The following is a 26,547-nucleotide window of genomic DNA, read 5'->3' on the forward strand; positions in this document are numbered from 1 at the left end:
TATATATATATATATATTCATATATGTGTGTATATATATACATCTATATATATACACACACACATATATATATATATATTCATATATGTGTGTATATATATAGATGTATATATATACACACATATATGAATATATATATATATATATATATATATATGTATATATATATATATATGAAATCATAAACACAGAAGATGAGGATGATGATCCCTTGGAAAAGTGTTCAACTCATCTCTTATACTAAGGATAAGTTCCAACCTAAAACTAGCTGAAGGAATAACCAGCCGCTCATATAAAGTATTTTTATTTCAGATTATAACTTCCTAAACAAATATAGGAATACAAGTATAGAGTAAAAATTCAACAAAAGATTTAAAAAACCGGATTCCAAAACAAAACTCCCAATTAATTGGATGGAAAAAGACCAGCTAGAATAGAATAATAGGATGCAAAACATTTTAGTTTATTATAATGCACTAAATAATAAACAACAATAATTTCACATATGAAAGATATTTGTAATAGAAGAAAAGAAGAGGATTACAAATTTATAAGGCGACTATTGAGAGCTTTGCATTCCTGAATAATTTCGTCCTCATCAAAAAGTTCATCCAAAGTAAAGTTATCCCTGTCCAAAATGGTCTCCACCTGCAATATAATACACCAAATAAATAGTAAAATCCCCATACCAATAGGTACCTATATCACTTCAAAAATTAAATTAAATAAATCTATTCTGGTCCCCAAGAAACAGTCAATAAATATTGGTTTCGAGCCTTTACACACCATCACAAGGGACACCCTCACATGTATGCATAAGAATTGAGCACATTCAATTTTTTTTTCTCACATCTTTTTGTTCTCTAACATGCTTCTCTTTTCCATTTTGGATGACATAATGTCCTCTCTTTACAGATGTTACTACTTAAGTTTTTTTTCTACTAAACTTAATTTTACAATAAAAATAATCCTCAAATTAATATTTTACTAATCTAGGACGGAAGGAAGAGAAAGAAGGCATAACTTAGTAAACACTAATATCAAAGAAAATGTTACAAATGTAGAAGTTACTTGTGAGCAGTGGTACAATGCCTTCTAATAAGTTCCAGAAGACAATAAGAAGTCCTCCTAACTACAAAATAACAGAAGAACTAAAAGCAACGAAAACAAGCCCTCCAAAATCTTCCCCTATCCATTATGGAAAAAAACATTCAAATCTGTCCAGCAACAATGCATATAACACCAAACCCAAGGTCAAGAACAGAAATCTATATCATTAAAATTGAGGACAAATAAACAAATAGTTCATCAATTTCTTACTGTCCTACTTATCCTGTCACGTATGCATCGGTGAATGCTTGTGTGCCTCAGCTATCTACATGTATATGTCAATTAAGTATTTCCAATCTCAAAAATGAGTCAATTACTTTCAAAACAAGTTCTACGTGGTTGTTCATACTAGTGCTAGTATTCATCCTTCTAATTCTAAACCTCTGTAAACATATTTTTAGACTTCAAATCAGAACAAATTTTATTTCTCATGTTCAGCTTGTGTGCTATGACTGTGTATTGAGACACTGTGTTTCTCACAAGCGTACAAACAAAAACACACACACATATAGTCAACTCCCTAACTATCAAAGGTTTTGTATATTAGACTTTTCTTGCTTCTTGATGTTGAAGGAATTTTTTGCAAGAAATTCCTTGAATATGTTCATGGCTGATGAAGTTTTTTCTAAAGAGACATTCAAGAATCTAGTGCAAAAAGCAGAAGTTCTATGTTTAAATGGACTTGAAGGAGTATGGAAAAGCCTCATACCTGACATTATTTTTCCGGATGATGAAGAAGGTATGGATAATCTAGTTGAGATTGCTTTGAAAGATATTTCACAACTCGCATGCCTAATTGACAATAATGACTCTGGTGTGCAAAATGCCTTATCCAAGTTGGTTGTACTTAAACTTAAAAGTATGAAAAATTTGAAAGAAATATGCAGTGGACCCCTTCCCTTTGAATTTCTGAAAAATTTAGAAAAAATCATCCTATCTGATTGCATACATTTTGAAGGCACATTGTTTAAGGGCAATGCATCCCTCTGCAATCTTAATCACTTGTCTATTTTCCAAAGATTAATATGTTAAAATTACAATTACAATTAATATTTCATTAAGATTCATAATATGTTAAATATATTTTTTTTTAAATTACAATTAATTCTCTTGACTCTCTGAAACTTCGTTAAAAAACTATGTTAATATTTCATTTTTCTAAGATGCATGTAAACCCGATGGAGAAGGATGAGGCCAGTATGTTTTTCGTATATTTATTAGCAATTAAGCTCACTTCTAAATCTTATTATTGGTAGAATTTTTTTAGAGAAACATGATTGAAACTGGGAAGAAGATAACCCACTAAAGTCACGCAGAATGAACTCAATAAAACGCTGCACCAAATAAAAGCACAAAGAGTTGTAGAACGATGTACCTCCGTGACGTTATGAGCTCCACTGTCTGCCGGTCCGCAGAACCCTCGTTGCAGCTTCGTCCACCGACTGCGAATCTGAAAGGAAAAGGAAACACGGGCAATCCAAAGGAGAAATGAAAGAAATGAATGACAACAGGAAATAGAAGAAGGAAGAAAGGAAGATTGCGTACCTGCGAGGGAGAAATCGGATGGAATGAAGGGAGAACTGATTTTGCGGATGGAATTAAGGGGGGAACTGATTTTAGGGTTCAGTGGTTTAAGCAGATGGGTTTAAGATATGAAGGGAATAAAATTTTAGGATTGTTAAAAGAAAACTTACTGTAAAATTTTTAGAGGGAAAAATGTAAAAGTATTTGAGGAGGTTATAAACCTCTCTTAAAAGGAATTAAAACTCCCACAAACATTGTCAGTTAAATAATTTAAATTAAACATCTTAAGTTGTGTTAATTTGAGGGGGTTTTTTATACCCTCTCCAAAATAACCCCCTCTAAATAAGATTTTTTTTGTAGTGATACCTGGAGGACACTTCCAAAGGAATAGATCTGGCTCAATGGTAAGCATTAGGAGGACTAATCTGACTCCTCTTGCAAAGTATTGGATGGCATTTTCTCATGCCAACATTCAGCCATGTTCACATGTGTCAGATATTACTCTCAGCAGGGCACTCTTCATCTACTGTGCTATCAGGAACTTAAATATTAATATTGGGCAGGTGATAGCTGATGAGATTAGTGTGTGTGCCAATACCTCAAATAACAAAGCATCCCTAGACATCCCTCCTTAATCACTCACCTTTGCAAGATAGCTGGGGTGGACACTTCTACTCCACCATTTGAAAGGCCAAGAAAAGCCATTGATGAGGCCTATTATAGACAGTACTGTGGAGATGAGGAGGCAGCTCAGCCAGTTCCACCACACCATGCTCGCAGAGAGAGGAGGCAAGCACAGAACTAGACATCTGCTGAGACACATGAAGCAGAACCGTTCCAGATGAGGGACATGTACATGTCTCTTATAGGTGCTCAGTTACAGTCCATTCATAGAGGGCAGGTGGCTACTGCTGAGATGAATGTGGGGATGTATGATACACCTCCAGCTCACAGGTGGACTATGGAGGAATTCCATAATGTGGTAGCTTGGCCAGAGGAGCCGGTGCAAGGAGGAGGAGCTGAAGCAGCTGAAGCTTCAGTTAGGGAGATGGAAGAAGATGAAGCTGATGATGATGATGCATTTCAAGATGATGAAGATGAGGAAGAAGAGGAAGATACAGAGGACAACTCAGATTGATGAGGAGCTGAGATAGCATTTACTGATGAATGTTATCATGAACTTATGCTTTTGTTGGTTTAAGTGTTCTGAACTTATTTACTTTTGTTTTAGATTAAGGTTGATGTACTCTATTGGAAACCTGGTTTGTTATGATGGTTTGCTATTGACTGTGATTGTGTGATAAGTAATGCTTGATGATGATTATTGATTGATTGATGTTGAGATAGATGTGCACATAAAATGCTTATATAGGTGATTCACAAGCTTTGTGAACAAATGCAGGATATTATGATTGTGATTGTGAGATGAAGCAGGATGTGTATGTCAAATGTGAATGAGCTTATATTGATTGAATGCTATTACTTTGGAAACATGAATGATTTTGCCCAGGTTTTCTATGATTGAATCAATTGCTTGTTTTGCATCTATTGATCAAGGCCGTTTGTTGAAACCCTTTTTATTGGCCAAATTCATAAAGTTAGCCCATTAAAAGAGAACACTTTGTGTTCTATCCTTTGAACCCTTTGCCTTGAACATAAATTGAAAACCCTTGTTGAAAAGCTTTACCTTGAGTTAAGTAGAAAATCTTGTGTGGTATTGTTAAATGTTCAAGTTTGGGATTGTTGGGAAAGCATGTAAAAGGAAAAGCATTGAGCTAAGAGCTAAGAATTAAGAATATGAAAAGAAAATAAACAGACAAGAAAAGAAAATAAACAGACAAGAAAAGAAAAGAAAAAGCAAAGCTCAATGCAAAAGAAAGTTGGGAAAAATAAGAATAATTGTGTTGTTATGATTATCTTAACTCAAGGATTTTGTGATCCAGAAAAACCAATTTTCTTGTTAGCCCAGCCACATTATAAGCCATTGAAAAGTCCTTGTGATGATGCATGCTTGTTAATGTTTTTGATTGTGGTTAAATGAAAGGCAAAGTTTATTCATGTGACATTGTGATAGTGGAGTGAATGAGTGATTACCTTTTATACACTTGAGTGTGAGTGAAACACTTTACCTGGTGAGGAAGTATTCCATGAGCACATGAACATCCATGCTTAATTGATTGATCATTCATGAAAAATAACATTTGTTGGATATTAAATAACTTTGTGAACACTAAAGCATGTGCACATCTTGATTGAAATCTTGGTCATCAGTTTGATTGAAGTCTTTACTTATCTTGAAAAGAAGATTTTTGAATGAGTGAACCATCATATGAATTGGTAGAAGATTGAGTACATCTTGTTTGCTTGAGGACAAGCAAAGTTCTAAGTTTGGGGTTGTGATAACAGTTGAAAAACTGTTATTTTTATGCTTGAAATTGATACTAAAAGCAACCTTTAACCCTTAGAAACTAGCTTGAAATCATGCTTTTGTTCATATTTTCCAAAATAAGAGAGCTGGGCAGGTTTATGCTTGATTTCAGTGTTTTTGTGTAGGTTTTAAGGTGAATTTGGTGAAAGAAGTGAAGAAGGAGAGAGATGGAATCAGAAAAGACATCAAAAAGTGCAAAAGGAGAAACCGCAACTGCCACTCAGCGGCAGTTTACCGCTGAGCGGCACTCAGGAGCTCATGGGGGATCCGTTGAGGGGCAAAATGGCCGCTGAGGGGAAGAAACCAACTCACGCAGTTACCGCTGAGCGGCACACTTATGGGCTTGGGCCTAAATTTTCTTTAATTTTAGAATAGTATATAAGCTTTAGGACGTCTTAGGGTTTGTATCTTTGGCTGGGACGAAGCAAACACTCTCTTTTCCACCCCTTTGAAGGAGGATCTTGGATGCTCAGGCTACCTCTTCACCTTTCTAGGGTTTTATCTTTCATTCTTTCATTATTATTCATCTAGTTTCACCATGAATATGGTGAACTAAACCTTGTATTGTTGTTGAGGACCACATTCACCAAATATTTAACGCCGTGACCAAAAAGGATTAAATTGGACATTTTTTTCACAACTTGGGACCACATTGAACTTTTTAAAAAAGGTAGGACGAACTTGAACATTTTCCTTATAAAGAGGGACAAAAAGAGGTATTAAGCCTTTAATTATAAACAAACAAGACTCTCATACAACTCATTTGTTTAAAGACGTCTACTACCAGGGTCTTACAAAAAGTTTTAAAAAGACTATTCACCCCCTAGTGTTTTTTGTGATTTCAGTTGATATCAAAGCTAACCTTAGGGGTTAGTTCTTAACAGAACTTGAGGAAATGATCTATATCATAATGGAAAGTAAAGGATATGCCATCAGTCATCCTCTTCTATTAAAGGGAGAAAAGTTCAATCTTTGAAAACAAAGAATAATTACATTCTTTGAATTATGTCATATTAACATATGGAATATTGTGGGAAAAAATGAAACTTTATACCTCTAAATAGAGAAGGAATGCCCTTACCCAAAAGTTTTTGGTCAGACGATAATAAAGCAAGGTATCTCCTGAACTTCAAAGCCAAAAATATACTATCGTGTGTGTGAAGATGTCTAAGAGATACAACAATATAAAAGTGTCAAGGATATGTGGGACGCATTGATTGCCACAGATGAAAAAGAAGAAAAGGACAAATTTCCCTAATTTTGTGCAACAACTCCCCAATTTTGCTATTTGTGCTTAATTTTCTCAATAATTCTTATTTTAATTAATTTGAATTATCTTAGGCTAATTATTGTCATTATGAATTGTAGGTAAATTTTTGGAAGTATATTTTTGGACATTAAAGGGCTGTCACGTCAACAAATACTCTTGACATAGGTGTTTTAGATTTAATTAGATTGTAATTTCGTTTTTAAAGCACTTTTTGGCAGAATTAGCGTTTAGGCTGTTTTTGGCCATTTTTGGGAGTGATCCAATTGTAATTTCTGACCTAGTTTAATGTGCCAAGAGGGGGGGTAGACCTCCTAACTCTCCTCATTCAACATTTTTGCATTTTTAGGGTTCTTAGAGAGCTCCTCATCCGAGGTTTTTCGTTTTCTTTCTTCTCTTTGTATTAAACTCGTTTTCTAATTAAATGTAATCCCGTTTTTTATTTCCTTCTCTATTCTCTTGTTCATTTTCGTTTTTCTCTTCCAATTCCAATTTCCATTTTGTTTTCCCCCTTGCATTTGCGTTTTGCTACTATTTAGGAATTTCATTTTAGGTTTTTACATTGCATTTTGTTTCGTTTTGCTAAATTAGTGTTTGAAGTAGTGTGCGTTTTTGGATTCGTTTCTGTGGTGTGTTTCCTAGTTCTTTCTCGTTTCTGCATTCTACAATAATTAGAGTTTTGTTTAATGGAAGCTTAAATTTATGGGTTAGTGATTAGGGAGATTGCATTGCTTCTATGAGATTATTGTTGCATCATTCTACCTGCACAATGTTGAATTTGTTTGTGCTGCAATTAAGGCATGCTTAGTGTTCTAAATTGTGCTTAATCTCCGCTTAGTTGATTAGGGTCATAGTTGCTTAATCCGTGATAGTGCATAGTTGATTGTATGTGTGTCGTTTATGAAATTGTTTAATCCTCCGCTTAGTTGGATTAATTCATGTGGATTAGCGGTAAGAAGAGGGATTAATTATAGTTAACCGCGGATTGGAAGCTTTGCAATCAAACTGACACCAACTTGTCTATAATTTGTTTTTAATTTGTGCTAATTGTTGTGTCAATTTTCAATTCGAAACTATCCACATAAGCACCCCCCCCCCCCCCCCCCTCACCATGTGTTCGACCTATTGCTTGAACAATAGTTTGGTCGTTGAGAGATGACCTAGGGGTCATTCTCCTAGTTATACTGCATTTAATTGAACATTAAATTTACTTTGGGTACGGCCTCGATTAGGGAGGGTTGTTGAACCTGCACAGAATAATAGTTGGAAGGCAAACATGAGTAGAGAGGAGGAGGCCTTTCAAGACAACAATGAAAAGGAAACTTGAAGGGACAAAGTTCTTTTGTGGGATTGAAGGTAAGGGGAGTTCTATGCATTCAATAGTGTATCCTGCTCATGTTAGAGTGATATATATTCCTCAAACTTTGGTGTATTATTGCATGAATGATAATTGGTTTCAATTCTAGTGTGTTGGTGCATGTTAGATTTGATTTAGGTGTGTTAGTTGAATTATGTTTAGGTTCCAACAACTATTTTCGTGTGGGTTTAGGTGAAAACTTGGATACAACAAGACAGGTTTGAGTTTGGGTCGTCCAAGGATTTGTGGTCTTGTTTCTCGATGAGCGTGGTGTCTTGAGGTTGCGATCTCTTTCAGAGAGAAGGGTGCTTAGGAAGGTGATTTGGGGGATCACTTTGAAAATGAATGGGAAAAAGGGTTGGTGGCTATGCCAAAGGGGTATAATGTGGTATATTTATTTTGGTTAAGTGTGGGCCAAGTGTGAATAAAAGTGTATGAAGACATGCATGTTCAAATGTGAAAAGAGAAAACCAAAGTAAAGTGGTGGACCTACGTGGGGTCCACTTTGGAATTGACATGAGATGCCATCATGTTTTGGTGTTTGTTGTAAAAGAAGGGTGTGAGTGATAAGTACTAAATTGACTTATTTAAGTGTATGGTTGACTTTGTAATTCGGTGATATTTTTTATGATTATTATCATTGAGTATGTCCTTTGTTTATACTTCTTTAAGTCGAGTTTGTACATTTCCTCTTGCGAGAGGATAGAAAGGTGAATATCTTCGTCTTTAAGAGGTGGTGGAAGAGATGAATCTCTTTGTCTTTAAGAGACGATGGAAGAGATGTGTCTCTTCATCCATGAGGGGTGGTAGAAGAGATTGAGATTTAAGTGTTGTTGTTTCCTCTTGTGATGGGGTAGAGAGGGAGGAATGTTTCGTCCATAGGGTTCTGGTTCATGCTGAGGTTAGTGTAGATGGAAGCAGCTTGCAGTTTCTATTCATAAGCTTTAAGGAGTAGAGGAGATAAGTTCGAAACTAGGATGGAGAACCACTCGAATCGTTGTGTTATGATAAACAAGATTGGTACGGTGAAGTGTAGAAGAACACATACGTTTATAGAAATGGTAGGTGTGCCTTTAATTGGTAAGTGGTGTAAAGCTAATGGGTTAATAATGACTCCATCTAAGGGAATGTATGGTTTGGTATTGTATCGATTATTATAGTCTTAGTATGTACTAATAATATTTGAATTGATAGAATTGTAGTAATAACTTAAAAACTCACTTATAGATATTGTATTAGTGTTTTGATGTTTATATTGTTAGCTTACCCTTATTTGTTTGTGATTGTGCGATGATCGTATAACTCGTGTTATTATATAAGAGTAGATGATATTACAAATAATCCAATAAATACTTAAAGCGAAGAGATTACGAAAAAAATGGGGTTTTATTTCTCTTAGGTTATTTTGAATGTTGTTGACTTTTATTATATGTTGAACAGTTTACTGTTTTAATTCGGTCATAAACGATTGTTTCAAATTTTCGTTTGTGACAGTTTACTTTTATTTACGATTTAATTTAATTTCATATTTTCTTGCAATGAAAACGATTTGTTTGTGACATCTGAGCGGGATGTTACAACATGCACTTATCTTTTTGAGCAACTTACTCATCAATTGAATGCCAATTTTTCTCAAAAAGAACTTGGACGCTTGACTATTTCTTGGGCATAGAGATAAATTATTAATTCTTCCCCTCATTTAGTGGTTCTCGTGACCTTTTGCGAAAACGTAGATGATTGATGCTCATCCTGCCTCTTATGGCATCTACCTACAAACTCTCCAAGATTGCTTCTGCTTCTTTTTCTTGTCGACATAGTCTCTCAGTTCATTGGAATCTCATTGGACAACAGTCAAGTGCATTATTCCATATCTTAAAGGCACTACTTCCTATGGTCTCTCTCTACGTGCAACTTCTTCCTCCACTCTTTTCTCCATTACCTCCATGTGTGATGCTGATTGGGCATTTAATGTGATGACAAAAAGTCCTCGTTAGGTTCTACATATGGAGATTGATGTCTTCTCTGATCGTGTTCTGAGAGGCTTGATTGAAGCATTTTGGACTTTTACAATTCAATCATCTAAAAATTACATGTTTAGGAATTCTAATAACAATGGATTAACCAAAGATTAGTCTAGGAAGTCAGATTAAAATTGGTGAATGTTTTATACATTAATTTTCTCATGTGCAGATTGTCTTATTTTTCTTACAGCAACATCGCTCTTTCTTTCCTTGACAACTATCAGTGAAAAAAAGTATATTTATTTGAGTGTAGTAACATAACTTGAATGTAGACGCCATTAAATTGTATTAGTATAGTTGCCTTAACCAATGATATTAAAATATTTCGAACATTTGACAAAATAGATCTGTAGTTATTTATATAACATGAGAATATTCATCGGAGAAAATATTTATGGAGTGTTTTATATTTCATCTTAAAGCACCTAATGAACAGATCTTTAATTTGAGGACTTCAACAGCTGCAAAGCCAAAACATTAAGGAGAAAAAAGTGCTTCCAGCTCAGTTTTAGAAAACTCTTACCGGTGTAAGAGGTTTTTCTTTTTTTTTTTAAATGTAACCGAATTTGGATTTAAGTCGGATTACGTTAATCCTTTTTTAATTCAAAATAAGTCTACAAAACTGAGATTTTTTTTTAAAAATAGTTCAACCCCATTAAATTTAATTTTAAAAATGAAGATCGCGAAAAGAAAACTCGGTTCAAAACCAGTTTTACTTAAGAATTAGTTTCAAAACCTGTTTAAATCTTAAATTAGTGTATGATCAGTAACCTTTTATAATTGGAAAACAAACCAATTTGCTAATTGATTGAAACCGGTTACACTATTGAGTTTTATCCATGATTTGAATTTGATTGTGATTTTATTTAATTTATCCAATTTTCTTTTTTTACATCATGAGTTACATCAGAATCAGATATTATTTCAAGAACCTCCACAGCAGGAAGGAAAAATAAAACCTTTGAAAAATTGGAGGATGATCAGCTGTAGCTAAGCAATTACCATTAACACCTTTCACTCACGGAGCCACCAATCCCTCAATTGCATTGGATAGAGACTCTGCCAAGTCAGCTTTAAATAACAGTGTTTGCAAAGCATTCAGCACATCATATTCTGGATCAAGTCTTCGCTGCCAACCCTAAGGAGGAGACAGGAACAAGATGCAGGTAAAAATTAATTCATGTTTTAGCTTAGAGCTCTAAGCTTTCAAGATAATATAGATGCACAGTCCTCTACATTGTTTAAATTTTAACCATTGTCATTGAACATCTATCTAACATGCAATATAGATGCACATTACTTTAGATCATCATCAATCATAAGATGGTTTGTTCAACAGCAAAACGATCTCCAGACATAGATGGTAACTTCGGGAGTTTATATAAACTTGTAGAGTGCCTGAAGATTTGTAATAAAGCACATAGGCTCCAATACATTTTCATTCACCATTTTCGCATTAAGTGTATCCTCCCTTCGTAATTTTGCAGTATTATCTATAACCACGTGTTTCTCTCCCACAGATGTTGCATCATCATTCAGGCTCCTAAAACCTTTTTCAGTTGTTTTACAGATGTCATAAGTATCCATTGAATAGAGAAATAATGTGTTTTTAGGGCTATTAACTGAAAAGTTACAAATTGAGCAGCTTTACGTATTTGTTCATCCATTAGACATTATTGAACAACTAATCTTTTCCACCCTCTAAATTCTTGAAGCATTGCATTGGTTCAAGTCATTACTTGTTTCAAAAATTCTCCCTGATCTCACGAAGATATGATAAGAGGTTTATAACCAACTCCATATATCTAAATCATATCACATATCTTTACAAACTCCATATTTTCAAATATATTTGAAGGAAATTATGCTCGTATTAAAAATATAAGCAACTTGTTCAGCAAATTCTACTTTTATGTTCATAGTCTGTGTTAAACTATAACAGAAAGGGATTAACTCAAAACCACATGAAATTGAAACCATGTGTTCCACAGACAGTACATGTGTTTTATGTATATTGAGAAAATGAAATTAATACAATAAATAGAGATGTTGTATCTTCTAATAATAAATAGAAATTTTCCTAACTATACATTTATAATCTAGACATTCTTGATTTTAAAACATTATAGAAGATATTCCAAATTATAAACAGAAGTTGTGCTTTATTTCTATACTCATAACACTCCTCTTCAAGTTGGAGTATACAAGGCATATGTGCTCAACTTCCTTGGTCGTCTCAGAGACTTCGTGAATGTGTCTACCAACTCTTCATTAGAGTTGTCAAATATAGTGTTGATGACTCCAAACTACTGCTTTTCTCTAATGAAATGAGAATATGCCCCAATACATTTCATCCTTTCATGAAAGATGGGTTTGTAATGCTGCGTGGTTGTCACATACAAGGTACATTTGAGAATTTTCTTCAACTTTAAGGTCTTTGAGGAGTTGCTTTAGCCATAAAAGCTCGCAAGTGACTAATGTCATTATCATGTAATTTGCTTTTACACTTGCTCTTACCACAGCATTGTTTCTTACTTTTCCACGATATTAAATTACCTCCAGTAAGAATACAATAATAACTTGAAGTGAAGGGTCTATCACTTAGTGACCCTGCCTAATCAACCTCAAAATGTCCAACAATTAGAATATTTGTTATAAAATTAGTGTTTTTTTTTAGGGTTGTCGGTTAAGCAGTGATTGACTTTTAAGCGGTCAGTGCACATGCTATATAAACAGAATAACTGTTGTAAGAATACATTCTTTGTGTTCAATATACACGTACAGTTTCTTTCTCCTCTGTTTTTACTTCAGTACCTCGGTGTGCGCATCTCGTTCTTGGTTCTGTTGTTCCTTGTTCTTCAGTAACTCTTTATTACCCTAGACTGGTTTTTATACAACAATTGGTATCAGCTTGGTCAGTCCAGTACTTAGTTAGGAATGGCAGAGGCTTTGTGTTCTGCTCATGTCATGAAAGACATGGAAGAAAGACTCTCAAAAAGAATGGATTCTCGTGTCATGGAATTAGCCACTTCTCTACTACAAACCTTGACTGCTTCCTTAAAAGACACTTCAAGATTAAACAAGGTGTTAGGATATAGGATGATAGGATAGATTGGGTTTAAAAGTTAAGGATGTGAGGTGTCGGTTGTAAAAGAGGGAGCGGGTCAGAGCTGCTATAAATAGAGCAATGAGTGAATTTGTTGTAAAGACAGGATTTTAGCCTGTAGAGGGAGGTTATGCTCCTAACGAGGGAGGTTATGTTCTCAACCCATTCTTTGTAAAGAGAGTTCTTTTACTATGAATAATAGAAAAACTCATTCTTTCATTACAGTTTCTACCTATTGTTAGTGTTCTTAGTTAGGTTTCAAACCCAAGAACCTAACACAAGGTGACAGAGGACATCACAGTCTTGGGAGGGAAAAAGGTGCACATTCCAATTCTTTGTCCGCTTGTGGCACAAAGATTGGCTAGGATTGATTTTCCCGTTTCAATGGACAAAATGTCAATCAGAGGGTTTATCAAAGTGAAAATTATTTCTTGATTGATAATAACCCGGAAGAATTCATAGTGAAATTGGCTATGTCATGACTACAAGATCGTTCCTAGTTTAATCTTTATCTTGGAAAGATTACTACAAGACTGGTTGAGTGTTTTGGGGATCTATGTGATGACCCGATGGCAGAATTCATGCGGTTGCACTAGAAGCACTCGGTGAGTGAGTATGATAGGTTTCCAATTAATAAACCTAATCAAGATCCCTCTAAACCACCTCTCAGAACAGAAAGATAACAAGAACGGGAACAAAACTGTGTATTATTCCCAAAAGAATACTCTGGACACTTACAGAAACAAAGACATAACCCCTTTCACAAGACAAAGCCTGTTAACAAATCAACTACCCAAAAACTGCCTTCTAACTATCCAATCAATCTATTTATACAATTCCTGTGCCTTCTATCCTAATCCCCTTTCCCATTATATCCAAATACCCTATATCCTAACATTACATCCCAGAACAACCTTGTCCTCAAGGTTGGAACCGGGAAGCTTGGTCTCATGGCTCCTCTTCCTCATCGGGTTACCATATAAAGGGAACCCACTGACTATGTCCTCCAATTCAAGTCATGAGGTTTGGGTTCTGGTTCAGCCTCACTCTCTTTTTCCTCTTCTTCGGCCAGTATCAACATTCTTAATCCCCTCTCTGGGCATCGATGGTCGGGGCTGAAAGGCCCGCCGCACCGGAAGCATCTTCCCTCCTCTCGCCTCTTCACGAACTTCGAGTACGGTAGGTTGCGAGTATTCCTTTCTATTTCGTCGCCGATGGTGCTTGCGGTGCCGCCTCCTTGGGTCGCTCCTCTCCTTAACCCAACACTTTCGGCAGCCCCTCCCCGATTATGCATGTCGCGTTGGGTTTCCACTCGCGCAATTACCCCCGCCGTTCGTCCCCACGAACTCTGACTTTTGGATGTCGATCCTCCTCCCATCGTCGCGACCGAGCATAATTTCTCCACATCCCGCGGACTCTCATGGTCGTCATCAAGTCTTGGGGGTCGTGCGGCCTGACATGGTCGCCCACCTCCTCCCGGAGTCCCGCCATGAAGTAACCCAAAATCTGCTCCTCCGGAATCTAGGTCGTCTGTCCCACCAAGACTTCGAACTCTCTGACATAGTCCTCAACCGCCCCCGCCTGCTTGATGGTCGATAGCCTCTCATATACCGTTCCCCGTGTTCCTCCTCCGAACCTGATCCCCAAAGCTCTCTTCAACCCCTCCCAAGAATGGTTCTTGGTTTTCTCCCTCCAAAATCGAAACCAACTTCCCGCATAACCCTCCATGCTAATGAAAGCTAGTTGCAACTTCTCCTCCTCTATCTTCTGCACCTCGAAAAAATTTTCTGCCCTACCAATCCAATTCCACAGTTCACCTCCTTCGAACACGGGTAGCTCCACCCGTTTCCTCCGGTTCGTCAGTCCGGTTTGATTTCCCTCTCCTCTTCTTCCTCTCTCCCCGTCCGGTCCGCCATCGTTATCATTCACCGATGATTGGCTTCCCTCTTGGCGCTGGCCGTGTGGGTCGTGATTGCGATCTCCTAGCATCTTCAGGATCGTTTGAATATCTTGGCGCCTTGCTTCGTAGTTCTGTCTTAAGGCCCCTGTTTCATGCCTGAGAAAAACCGTATCAGCCTTCGTTTCTGCTATCGCAATTTCCACCGCCTCCAACTGTCCCTCTATCGCCACCACTCTTCCCTCCATCACACCTGAAAGGTCACCTCAGCGATAGGGTATCCGGCAGGTCGAACCAATTGATAGGTTTCCGATTAATAAACCTAATCAAGATCCCTCTAAACCACCTCTCAGAACAGAAAGATAACAAGAACGGGAACAAAACTGTGTATTATTCACAAAAGAATACTCTGGACACTTACAGAAACAAAGGCATAACCTCTTTCACAGGACAAAGCCTGTTAACAAATCAACTACCCAAAAATTGCCTTCTAACTATCCAATCAATCTATTTATACAATTCTTGTGCCTTCTATCCTAATCCCCTTTCCCATTATATCCAAATACCCTATATCCTAACAGAGTATCATAAAGAATTCAATTCAATTATCACTCGGTTGAATATATCGAAGGAATACAATTTATGTTGTTTTCTTGGGGTCTCAAGATAGAAGTTTAGATGATGGTTTGCATGTTTCAACCATCTACAATTTGAAGAGTTTTTGCTCTAGTGCGGATGTAGGAAATGGCTACACTTGTCTATGGATGTTACAAGATTCAGAAAGAAATGTTGGGGCTTGCACCTGTGAGTCCATCTTCTAATATATGAGTGGTCGTTCCTTCTAAATAGAGGCTCACTAGAAGTTTAACACCAACATATATGTCAGAAAGAAGATCAAAAGGCCTCTACTACTTCTGTGATGAACTTATTCGGCAGAGCACATGATTCATAGAAACCTACAACTTCATGTTATGGACATATAAATGAGGAACAGGAGATATTAGAGGACTGTAGGGTGGATTTTTGTGGGACAAAATATGTTACCAATGAGGAGCATTGATTGGTAAATTTGAAGATAAATGATTTTGATGATGATGCAAGACGATAGACTGTTATAATTGTTTTAAAAGCACTTTGTAGATTATAAATGTATTGAGAAAAGCCTTAAACATGTAATACTTAGAAAAATTCGTATTTCTAGAACTGTTACGCATTTAATCGATTATTAGAAGCTATAATCGATTATCCTAAGCCCTTCTGAAAAACCTCGTTGCTCTGGAATAATCGATTATTACTCCAAATAATCGATTACCACTGGTTCTGATGAGAACTGCCAAAGTCTCTGGAATAATCGATTATTCCTCAGGATAATCGATTATCACTTTTGATAAACCCTGTAACTGACTCAAATAATCGATTATCACTAACAATAATCGATTATCACTAACAATAATCGATTATCTGTGACAGTTATAATTCATCTCTGTGAATTCAGAATAGTTGGCTATATAAGGTTCTTCCAAAACTCTAAGAAGATAACTCTGAGCTTTTTAAGAATACAGTTTGTCTGAGAAAGTTCTAAAAAGCTAGTTCAAGTGCTTTGCCCGGTCTCGTGAATAGGAGAAGCTCACATTTCGTGTGTCGATAGTCGAAGCGATTCTCTTCGAGTTGGCAAGGTGGTCATCTTCCGGTTCGTCTGTCGAAGGAAGATTTTAATCTGCGCTGTTCCGGTTCGTTTGTCGAAGGAAAGTGCAGATTACCCACTTTCGGTTCGTTGGTCGAAGGAAGCACCCTTCCGGTTTGTTCGTTGAAGGAAGGTTTTTATCATTCTTTTTATTCACTCTATTGTAAATCTTTAAACTGATTTTTAGTGAAAACGTTAATCACTTTTTATAGTGATTAACAACTGGACGTAGATTCTTTTGAATCGAACCAGGATAAAATTTCTGTGTTGAATTTTCTTACTCTCTATACTCTTTACATTTTACGCATATCAACTGTTTGATAAATTTTCTCTAAGAAAATTGATTTTCTAAAACGGACCATCTTATTACGAGTTTGACCGAACATGCTTTCTGCTTTATTAATTTATTCTGTTGCGCGACTCTATAACGGTACCGATTGTTCCGACAAAATATGTGCAGATCCTCAAATTCCAGTCAATGCTTTAACTGGAATTTTGGTATTTAAGACTATGCAGATTATGGGGTATCATCAAACACATCCCTTGCATATCTTGATTGACAATGGTATTACACACAACTTCTATATGAACATGTTGCTAAGTATGGGCCCATGCATGTTTTCTTCTCCCTTGTCAGATATGTCTACTAGAGTTGTTGTCTCATTATCTGGAAATCCCTCCATTACTTTCAAGAAACTAAATGGAAAAATGATCTCTCTTGGTTTGCCCATGTTGAAATGTGATACCTTGGCCAAGGTCATCATGACCACCTTGAGAAAGATGGAAGCAATGTACCTCCTGATAAGGCTGAACAGTGGAAGCAAGTTGATTATTGTGGCAATTTGTGGAACCAAAGCTTTTGAGTTCCCTTAGAGCTTTTAAAACTTGTCACTCTTTTTGGAAAAAAGCTCAGAACATTTATGCAAATGAAATCACTTAAAACAATAGAAAGAGAAATTATATTGAAGTCCTAGAGGAGCTTGATTAACACCTCTTCTTAACTATACATTTATAGGACTTAATAGCTAACCAGAACAAAGAAATACAACACACACACACCTCAAACTCCACTAATTAACCAGCTCACACACATAGTTGTGTGCACATGGATTTAATTATTCTAACATTCCCCCACAAGCTGGAGCATACAAGTTGTATGTACCAAGCTTGGAAAAAATAAACTCAATCTGAGATCTCCTTAAAGATTTGGTCAATACATATGCTAGTTGGTCCTTTGATCCAACAAACTCTGTGCATATTTCTTTTGTCATTATTTTTTCTTGAATAAATTGACAATCAATTTCTGTGTTTTGTTCTCTTATGAAACACTAGATTTGATGTAATGTGGAGAGCAGCTTTATTATCACAATATATCTCCATCGTTTGGATTTTACATAAGTTAAGCTCTTGAAGGAATTGTTTCACCCATATAAGTTCATAAGTTAGTGATGTCATTGCCCTATATTCAGCTTCAACCATCAATCAAGCCACTACATTTTGTTTCTTACTTTTCTAAGAGATAATATTTCCTCTAAGGAAAACACAATTTCCAGTTGTTGAGCAGCTATCAATAAGAAAACCTGAACTGATTAGCATCACAATACCTAGAGACCTGAATGCTTCCTTTATCTTCATATAACAAACTTTGCCCTGAGTATTTTTTAGCTACCTCAGAATGCAAATGATAGCATTCCAATGGCCAATACATAGAGCTTGCATAAACTAACTAACTACTCTAACCGAAAAAGATAGGTCAAGTCTTGTAATAGTAAGATAGATCAATTTTCAAACTAAAAGCCTACATTCGATAATTGCAGAAATGCAAGCACTTGATCATAAACACCATTAAAGCCTGACCATACAACTCCTTTGAGTTCCAATGCCTCAAAGCAAGGAAGTTCATGAACCTTTGGAACCTTCTGTAATGGTTTCCACAAGAGGAAGAGGAAGACAAAAACTAAAGGAGGACATGGAGGTTGAGGACGTACACATATTGTAAAAGGATGAGAGGTTGTGGGTTCAACTCCCCCACTAACACTTGGGAGTTATAAGGTTGGCTTGACGGGTTTGGAAGGAAGGGTGAGAGAGGTTGTGAGTTCAACTCCCCCTACTAACAAAATACTAATAACTAACATTAGTTGATAAAAAATAAAAATAAAAAAAATAAAAATAAAAAAATTGTAAAAGGATGGGTCACACCAGGAAAACTGCTTTGCCATGCATGGCTTTCCTAACTAGACCTCCTATGTCTCTAAGGCTGAAACTGCCCACTCCAAATTGCCTGATGAAGAATATCAAGAGTATGAGGTTAAAATCTAATAGCTTTCTGCAATCATCTACGACTCCTAGTACATCAACAACTTGCATTTCTTAATCCATGGAAGGTCAAAATAAATTCATGGATAATTGACTAAGGTGTTTCTAATCACATCTATGATAATACCTATTTTCTCTCATCTTTTTGTTTTAAAAAAGACGATCAAGTCATAACCTTGGCAAATGACTCTAAAATTTTCTCAAAGGGAGTCAGTCAAGTTACCTTTCCTCCTTCCCTAAATCTCAAATTTGTCCTTTTTGTTCCTTTTTGTCCCAAAGACTCTATTACCAAGAACATCTTTAGTTCTTCAACTACAAATTGAGTTTCGGTCGTGAAGAACTTTAAGCTTAACTCAACCTCACAAAACTGACTTATAAGGTGAGGTTTGCATCCCACTTATATACTCTAAACTGGACTTATCTCTAGTCAATGTAGGACTTCTATCACACCCCCCTCACGCCGAGTTATATACATCTTGAGCGTGAGACTAGACATTAATGGGTGATCCGATAACGGCCCACTAGCGGGTGGAACAACATGCCCACAAACAACAAATATCGCTAGGATAAGCTCTAACTTGGCTCTGATACCATGTTAAGAAGTAGACTTTAAGCCTAACTCAACCCCACAAAACCGGCTTATAAGGTGAGGTTTTTACCTCACTTATATACTCTAAATTGGCCTTATCTCTAGTCGATGTGGGACTTCCAACAATTCTTAATCTATTTGAGGGATGCAAACCTGTTTTAAGAGTCATAGAGATATAGGATATCATTTGAATAAATATTTTGAGCTTTCTTCTAAAAAGAGTGACAGGTTTTAGAAGCTCTAAGGGAAAACAAAAATTGCCACAACAGGGCATACAATTGGAAATCAACTTGCTTCTAGGAAGCACATGGCTTCCACCTTGCTCAAGGTGGTCATGATGACCTTGACCAACAAACCACATTTCAACAAATACAAACCAAAACAAATAATTTTTTCCATTTAACTTCTCCAAAGTAATGGAGGGATTTCAAGAAAATGAAACCACAATTCTAGTAGACAACTCTGACCAGGGGAGAAGAAACACAACAAGGATAGACAAAAACCCTAGGGTGACTTCTAACAAGGATGACTATGAACCATGTCGGAATGAAGTTTTACAGCCAAAACGGAGATAGTGAGTTCTAACAAGACTAGAGACAACAACGTGACTGAGTTTTGGCTAGTGGAAGGCGGCACGAGGGTGTCATGCACCTAACTGCGACAAACTTAGGTTAAGTGCATGGCAACACGTGGAGGACATCTAGCTTCCAGTACCGAGGGTGTTGGCAACCACTCGAAAAGGTGCTCCAAATCCGGTGGTGGCCGGCACCAAGCAGCAAAGGTGAAGATTGTGCCGAAGATGTTTGAGACAGGTAGAGTGGGATCGACCCGCTCTAATACCAACTTAAGATTAAAAACAAAGAAAAAATATATTTTTTGGGTGCTTAAAGGACCCCTCTTATGATCTTCTATTTATAATGATAGAGATCTGATATAATGGGAAGATGAAAGATTAAAAGACTATCCTAGAGTACTAGGCACAAAACTAGGTACAGTTGGAAGAGGTTCCCAACACACTTCTTACTTTAGGCTTAATGGTTACTCTAACATACATAGATTTAATAATTATTCTAACAATGGTCAAGTCGGTTTGTTGTGTCATCCAAAACAGAAACTTTTGAAAGTTTACATGCTAACACTTGAGATTAAAAACCAAGCCTATAGAGGCTTCAATGAAAGACGAGAATCAAATGAAAGTAATTTCAATCTAAACAGATGAAGTGGAGGTAAGCTACATGGATTATCCAACCCAAAGTCATTTGATTGGATTAATTACCAAAGTTACAAAGATATTATGTACCATGAGATCCCTCTTGACCACTTTCTCTGATACAAAATTATTTAATTCAATCATTTGGTATCCTGCATTTTCTTGTGGTCACACATCCATCTGAACATTCTCATTTCTATTACTACCAATGTCTTTAATGAATCTTTATTTTTAAGAGTCAAGTGACATCATTCATCCATGGGGCTGAATACGGTATGGCTGTGGCGATATCCCAAAATTGAAAACCTAACTGCTTTTGTTCTCTAGCCTACATACATAGTTGCCAAGTTCTTTAAGTTTTATGTTTCAGTTTTGATTTTTTTGCAAAAATTATTCTAAGAAACGTAAAGCATTCTAACCATGTCATGCTAAAATGGCAAAAAAGTAAGCTTCGATCTCATGTTTAAAGATAATCAACAAACCATCTCCACTACAGAACATCAAAAAAGATGGACACGCAAAATAATAGTTTACACCTGATGATGAAAAGTTTTGTATTTCTAAACAAATATTCCACCATATGCTCCAGAAAATTAAATAATCAGTTATAAAATAAGTGAGATGAATTTGAACCATATACCAAAAGCTGCACAAAATCTACATTACTCAGGTTTTCGTCATTCATTTCATTTATAAAGTTGTCAAGAATACTTCGTAGAATAGTTGATTCAGAGGCCAAACTTACCTCCAGAACCAATGTGGTCACTATCACAGCACAAACATTTCCATCTATATTAACTTTACAGCGTCTAACATGCTCAAGCAATTGTTCCATGCGATCAGCTGTGCGGATAGATTCACCTTTAGGAGACCTCCAAAGTTTAAATGATCTATCCACCTCCTGTTAAATTCTAAAGATTTTATTCAGAAACGAAAAGTAAAGGCTTCTGTTGAAGTATGTATAAACATCAGAAGTCAACTGTACAACAATTAAGGAGATGCAAGATAATAGACTATACATAGACTTATTTAAAAAATACAATCTTTCATCATATTCTTGAAGATTATGCATAAAACAGTGTGTAAACAAATGTTTTTGAGACGTACTTGCAGACTCATACAAGGAGTGCAATTAACATGTATTTTTCTCAAGTATTATGCAATCCTCACAAAAAGGAAACAGGTTACATATAGCAAGGCTATTTTTTCTGATGATATTCAGAACTCCTGAGCCCAATTACTTATTAGACCTTTGGGAAACACAAATGTCCACAACTTCAAAGCATCAATCAACTACAGGGTTTAATATGCAACTGGTGATCAGAGATTAACTAATGGCCTTGTTTCAGACATAGGATGGCAAATGAAGTATAAAATTTGTCACAAATGTAAATGTAAAACAAACCAATCTTCATCAGGTTATGTGGTAACAATTTATCAAGATGTTAATGTAAATGAATATTTCTTACCTCAACAAAAGATTTTGGGTCTGGGCAATTTTGTTGTTTGGATAATCTAAGTGTGCACTCTGCAGCTGCACGTCCATCTTGGAGTGCAACAGCCTTAAAGAATTCCAGTAAATATTCTCTTTCTCTCTTCGAAAGTTCAGTAATCATGCCCACATCAAGGAAAATTACATGAGGCCTTGACTTCAACAGTGATATAGGTGACAATTTACTTTTTCCTTCTCGGACAAGAATATTTCCAGGATGCATGTCTGCATGGATAAAATTATCCATCTGAAAGAAGAGATATATCTAAGTGAAGACAATTCATAATTTCATTCAAATGATCATCAATATCTGTAAGATAATAAATTATCAAATACAACATATAACAGTAAGGAAAATGGAGAATTATTATGGATCTCTGTGATGCTCAAATGCCTTTACCCAAATGCCTTAAAGAAAAAAAATGTCAACAAAACATTCATTCAAATGAAGACCAAGAATCTTCTCTAGCAAAATCCTCAAAGAATCCATCATGTATTCCTTGACAACTTCATTTATAGTCTTAAAAATTCCAAGCATATTACAACAATGAGTTTCAGAATGTTTCAGCGATGTTTGCTTCCTTTATATCTTGATCTTCCCCTTCATTTATTTTTATTTTGATGAAAAACATATTCATATTATACTTATCAGATCAACGTAATCTAAAAGTAAAACTAAATGGTGGTAATTGGTTACCAGCACTATTGTGGTCACTGATAGATGGAGCTGTTCCTGAAGCCATAATGCTCTTCTCTCTAGTGGAAAGATCAAATATCAAATTATTGATTACCACCCTCTCATTCAAATTTTACATTCTCAAACTCAGACAATACCAAAATCAACTAGAATAAATGTTAGGCACTAAAACATAGTATCATTCTATAATTTCATGAACTATCAACAAACAACTAAATCTGAAACAAAATTGGTCATGAAGTTATTGAGGAAAATAAAAAGAAAGAAATTGCAAGGGGAATTCCAAATATTTTACCAAAAGCATCTTCAAAAGAGCATGTGTACCAATATGAGCAAGGGCACTTTTGAAATGTTCGTGTCCTTCAAGATGGTCAACGTAGTTCAAAACACTTTCACCCTGTTCAAAGGTTTCAACCAAAACAGAAGGGTGCACGAGGGGATACAGAGGCAATGGGAATGAAACATCTTTCCATCTCCGGAAATTATAGATAAACCGACTAAGATGGGCGGCTTCCCTTGAAAGATCAACTTGAGACATCATAAAGACGGCAAATTGCTGTATGCTTTCGTCTAATCTCAGCCACTTTAAATTTGGTACAAAAGACGAAATTTTGGCAACAAGATTAATAAGGACAAAATCCCTCCTAATTGCTTCAGAAACCCCTGGATGTCGGACCTTCACTGCTACATCAACAGGCTTGATTTGCTGACCAGGGAATTTGTATCTTAGTGTAGCTCGATGAACTTGAGCAATGCTACCTGAAGCTACTGGTTCCTCCTCAAACTTTTCAAATATTTGATATAATTTGCGGCCAAATGCATTTTCAATACATTTTCTGCTATAGCTAAATTTATGTGACGGTGCTTTCGTTTGAAATTCTGCAAGTTCATCACAGAGATCCCTTGGAAAGAGGTCAGGTCTGCTTGCAGCCCATTGACCCCACTTGATGAACGCGGGGCCAGCTTTTTCAAGTGTAACACGAACAACATGAATCCATGTTTTTCTAAACTGAGTGCCAAAAGAGTCAACAAAAGGAGCCATAGCTATGCAAGGAGAGAACAAAATCACCAAATAGACAGCCCTGAGAAACAAGATGAAAACCTCAATGGCCGCAAAGAGAGCTGTGGTTAAATATACACGTCCATCTTGCGCATGCACATAAAACAAATCTCTTGTTGGAAAGAATTCTGCTTCTGCCCATTTTCCTTGTGTCCAAGCAAGCTCTCCTATTATGAAGGCAATCAAACCATGAACAAAAAAATTTGATTTGACCATAGCCAAACTTATCACACGGGCAATTTGACCTATTGGTGGCAGAGCTGGCCCTTGATGGAAACACATCCTGTTCCAAACAACTTGACAATGATGGTATTTTGCATTATTTGCAGGGAGGGTATACAAGTTCCTAGCCTTGCTACTCATAAACATATTAACCTTCGATTTAAATAACACGAAAACAGATTGTCTTGAGTGAACATGTCTATAGTGCGAGAAAAAATTGTATTTTGAGTAAGGGGACCCCATTGGATGAAACACTTCGAAGCAGGTTGTCTTGTGAATAGCACGTGTAAACCGTCTAACATTTCGACAAGCAAGAAATCTGCACATTACATTGCATAGATATCATTCACATTATCAAACTAATTAAAATAATTTAGCCATTCATATGCTTATATTCAAGATTAATTCTCTGAAGCTCTCACTGGACGTGCCCACCAGCTTTGCACAAAAACAATTGTATCTATAAAGCAAGTGAACAATCAAAACTCGGAAATCTTCAGGTTTTAAAATTCTAAAAGAAAAAGGAAGATTATTACATTTCGAAGTAAATTAGCTTTAGTAAAAATGGGAAACTTCTAAAGCAGAGTTTATCTGTTTCTCTGGAACCTTTCAATATAGATCCATGCAAACAAGCATTAAAAGAAGGGTGCCTTATAGCACCACTGAAAGAAAGATGCCCCACTTTGAAGTTACGGTGTTACCACTACCAATGAAGAAGTACAGTAAAATAAAACAAACTGAAACATCAAACAAGAACATGCCTATGAGCATTGATATCTTTCGAAGGGAACAGATAAGATGAAGGGGTGGCACTACTGAGAATATTATGAATTTTATACGTTAAATGAAAGCATATAAATGTTGAAAACTCAAAGAGAGAGCGTTATTGAAGGTAAAAGGTGATGAACCTTGACATGGTGACGAGGGTTTCTGAAGAGTAAGGTGCAACGGTGCACACAACATCCTCGTCCTCGAACGGTGAGCCTTAAGCGGCGTATGGCGGCATGTGTTTGTTCAGAGACCGGAAAAGTTTGATCTAACTTGGGGAATCTTTGAGGGTATTTCCTTTTGCACCGCGCTGTAAATTTTAAAATTCCCACTTTACCCTTTATTGTTTAAATGACAATTAGGGTTCATGGCTTCTATGAAGTACTTCCTTTCTAACCGGATCTATAAGGAGTTGTTGCAAATTTGAGATCAAGATTTCGGTATAACCATTTGAAGACCAATATCTTGAAGCTAAGGTGGATAGTTATTTGTGTAAGCATAACGAGGGTTTAGTTTTCGCACACCTAGGCTTTTTTTGGTTAAATTATTTTTGGATTATACTATGGATAGTACCATGTGTATGAGTAAAGGTGAAATAATTGTATTCTTTCAAACTGTATAATCTAAAAATTGAATATAGTATTTCAATGTATATAATCTAAAATATTTATTTTACATTTTGAATTGAATAATATACAATTGAAGTTTCGGACTATTTAATCCAAATACAATTTTGAAGACTCTACACTCTGGAGGCCAATTTTTTTTGGAATTAATGTTGGATTTTCGTTTATGATTTTGAACTAAAATATTGTATGAAGTGATTTTTGGACTAAAATATTATATAAAGTTGATATGTTATCTCAAATGGATAAAATGTTTAATATTGTGAAATTTGAGGCAACGAAAGATGAATTATCCAAAGAGAATTACATATTGAAGCTTTTTTTAATCGATGAAGTAAGTAAATATGTTATTGTTTATTTGTGATAATAAACTTATGTTTATGTTGTAATATATATATATATATGAATTTGGATGTAAGATAGTGAATGAACAACTAGGAAAACAAGACATATATATTATTAGGATGTGGAAGAGATGATATGGGAGATAAAAAAAAAAAATCTACCTCATTATTTCTAGAATAAGAAAATGTGATTGTTCATTTAAGTTTTAAGGTGGAAATACGTAATAAAAGATGGAGGACTATGAAGTAATGTGGGAGAATCATAATCATGAGTTGAATAATACATTAGTAAGTCATATATATATATATATATATATATATATATATATATATATATATATATATATATATTAAAAAATTAAAATCTAATGAGCATTTTATGATGGTTAACTCAACTAAGAGTTTAGTGAAGTTTGCAAACATTTTACATACTTTGATAAGGAACAATGATAACAATGTGACCATGATAAAGTAATTGTTTAATGTCAGGTATGCATATTAAGAGCTTAAATACAACAATTAAGGATGTTGTTAAAGTGTTACAGATATATTCGCATAAATAGGTTTGGCATTACCTCACAAGTTACTGTAAGCAGTTAGTATTGTATTGTTGATGGATAACATGTATAAACCCAACAAGTATAGGTTTCTTTTATTTGAGATTGTTAGTGTAAAGTACATAGGGTTGACTTTCTTTGCAACTTTTGTGTTATTAGCAAAGGGAAGAAAAGAAAACAACTTTGCTTTTGTGAGCAAACTCTATTTTAATGAACAAACAAGTCCTACATTGGTGCGTTGACCCTATTTTGGTGAACAAGACTCGCGTTGG

The 26,547-nt window shown here is 35.7% G+C and overlaps 1 protein-coding gene across 3 annotated transcripts; it reads right to left on the bottom strand.

Moving 5' to 3' along the window:
* Positions 1 to 10,547: 10,547 nt before the first annotated feature.
* On the bottom strand, positions 10,548 to 25,241 carry LOC108338877 (uncharacterized). Of its 3 annotated transcripts, none has more exons than XM_052877963.1 (5): positions 24,889 to 25,238; positions 22,994 to 23,925; positions 21,979 to 22,248; positions 21,255 to 21,410; positions 10,548 to 10,845 (listed from the first exon to the last, which is right to left on the bottom strand). In XM_052877963.1, exons 1-5 carry the CDS (start codon positions 24,941 to 24,943, stop codon positions 10,726 to 10,728), a joined length of 1,533 nt encoding a protein of 510 aa, XP_052733923.1. In that variant the 5' UTR covers positions 24,944 to 25,238; the 3' UTR covers positions 10,548 to 10,725. The 3 variants fall into 3 exon arrangements, with proteins under 3 accessions (XP_052733923.1, XP_017431422.1, XP_017431423.1); XM_017575933.2 differs by having other exon boundaries at positions 22,994 to 24,299; positions 24,889 to 25,237; XM_017575934.2 differs by lacking the exon at positions 10,548 to 10,845 and having other exon boundaries at positions 21,276 to 21,420; positions 22,994 to 24,299; positions 24,889 to 25,241.
* Positions 25,242 to 26,547: the final 1,306 nt, after the last annotated feature.

This window comes from Vigna angularis, chromosome 5 (genome assembly GCF_016808095.1).
Source record: "Vigna angularis cultivar LongXiaoDou No.4 chromosome 5, ASM1680809v1, whole genome shotgun sequence".
NCBI lineage: Eukaryota > Viridiplantae > Streptophyta > Magnoliopsida > Fabales > Fabaceae > Vigna > Vigna angularis.

Excerpts from the sequence above, each read along its gene's own strand:
- LOC108338877 (XM_017575933.2), bottom strand. Across the intron at positions 21,411-21,978 it reads ACCCAAAATCTTTTGTTGAG|GAGGTGGATAGATCATTTAA; the intron begins GTAAGAAATATT and ends AGAATTTAACAG. Across the intron at positions 10,846-21,254 it reads TGACCACATTGGTTCTGGAG|GGTTGGCAGCGAAGACTTGA; the intron begins GTAAGTTTGGCC and ends TCTCCTCCTTAG.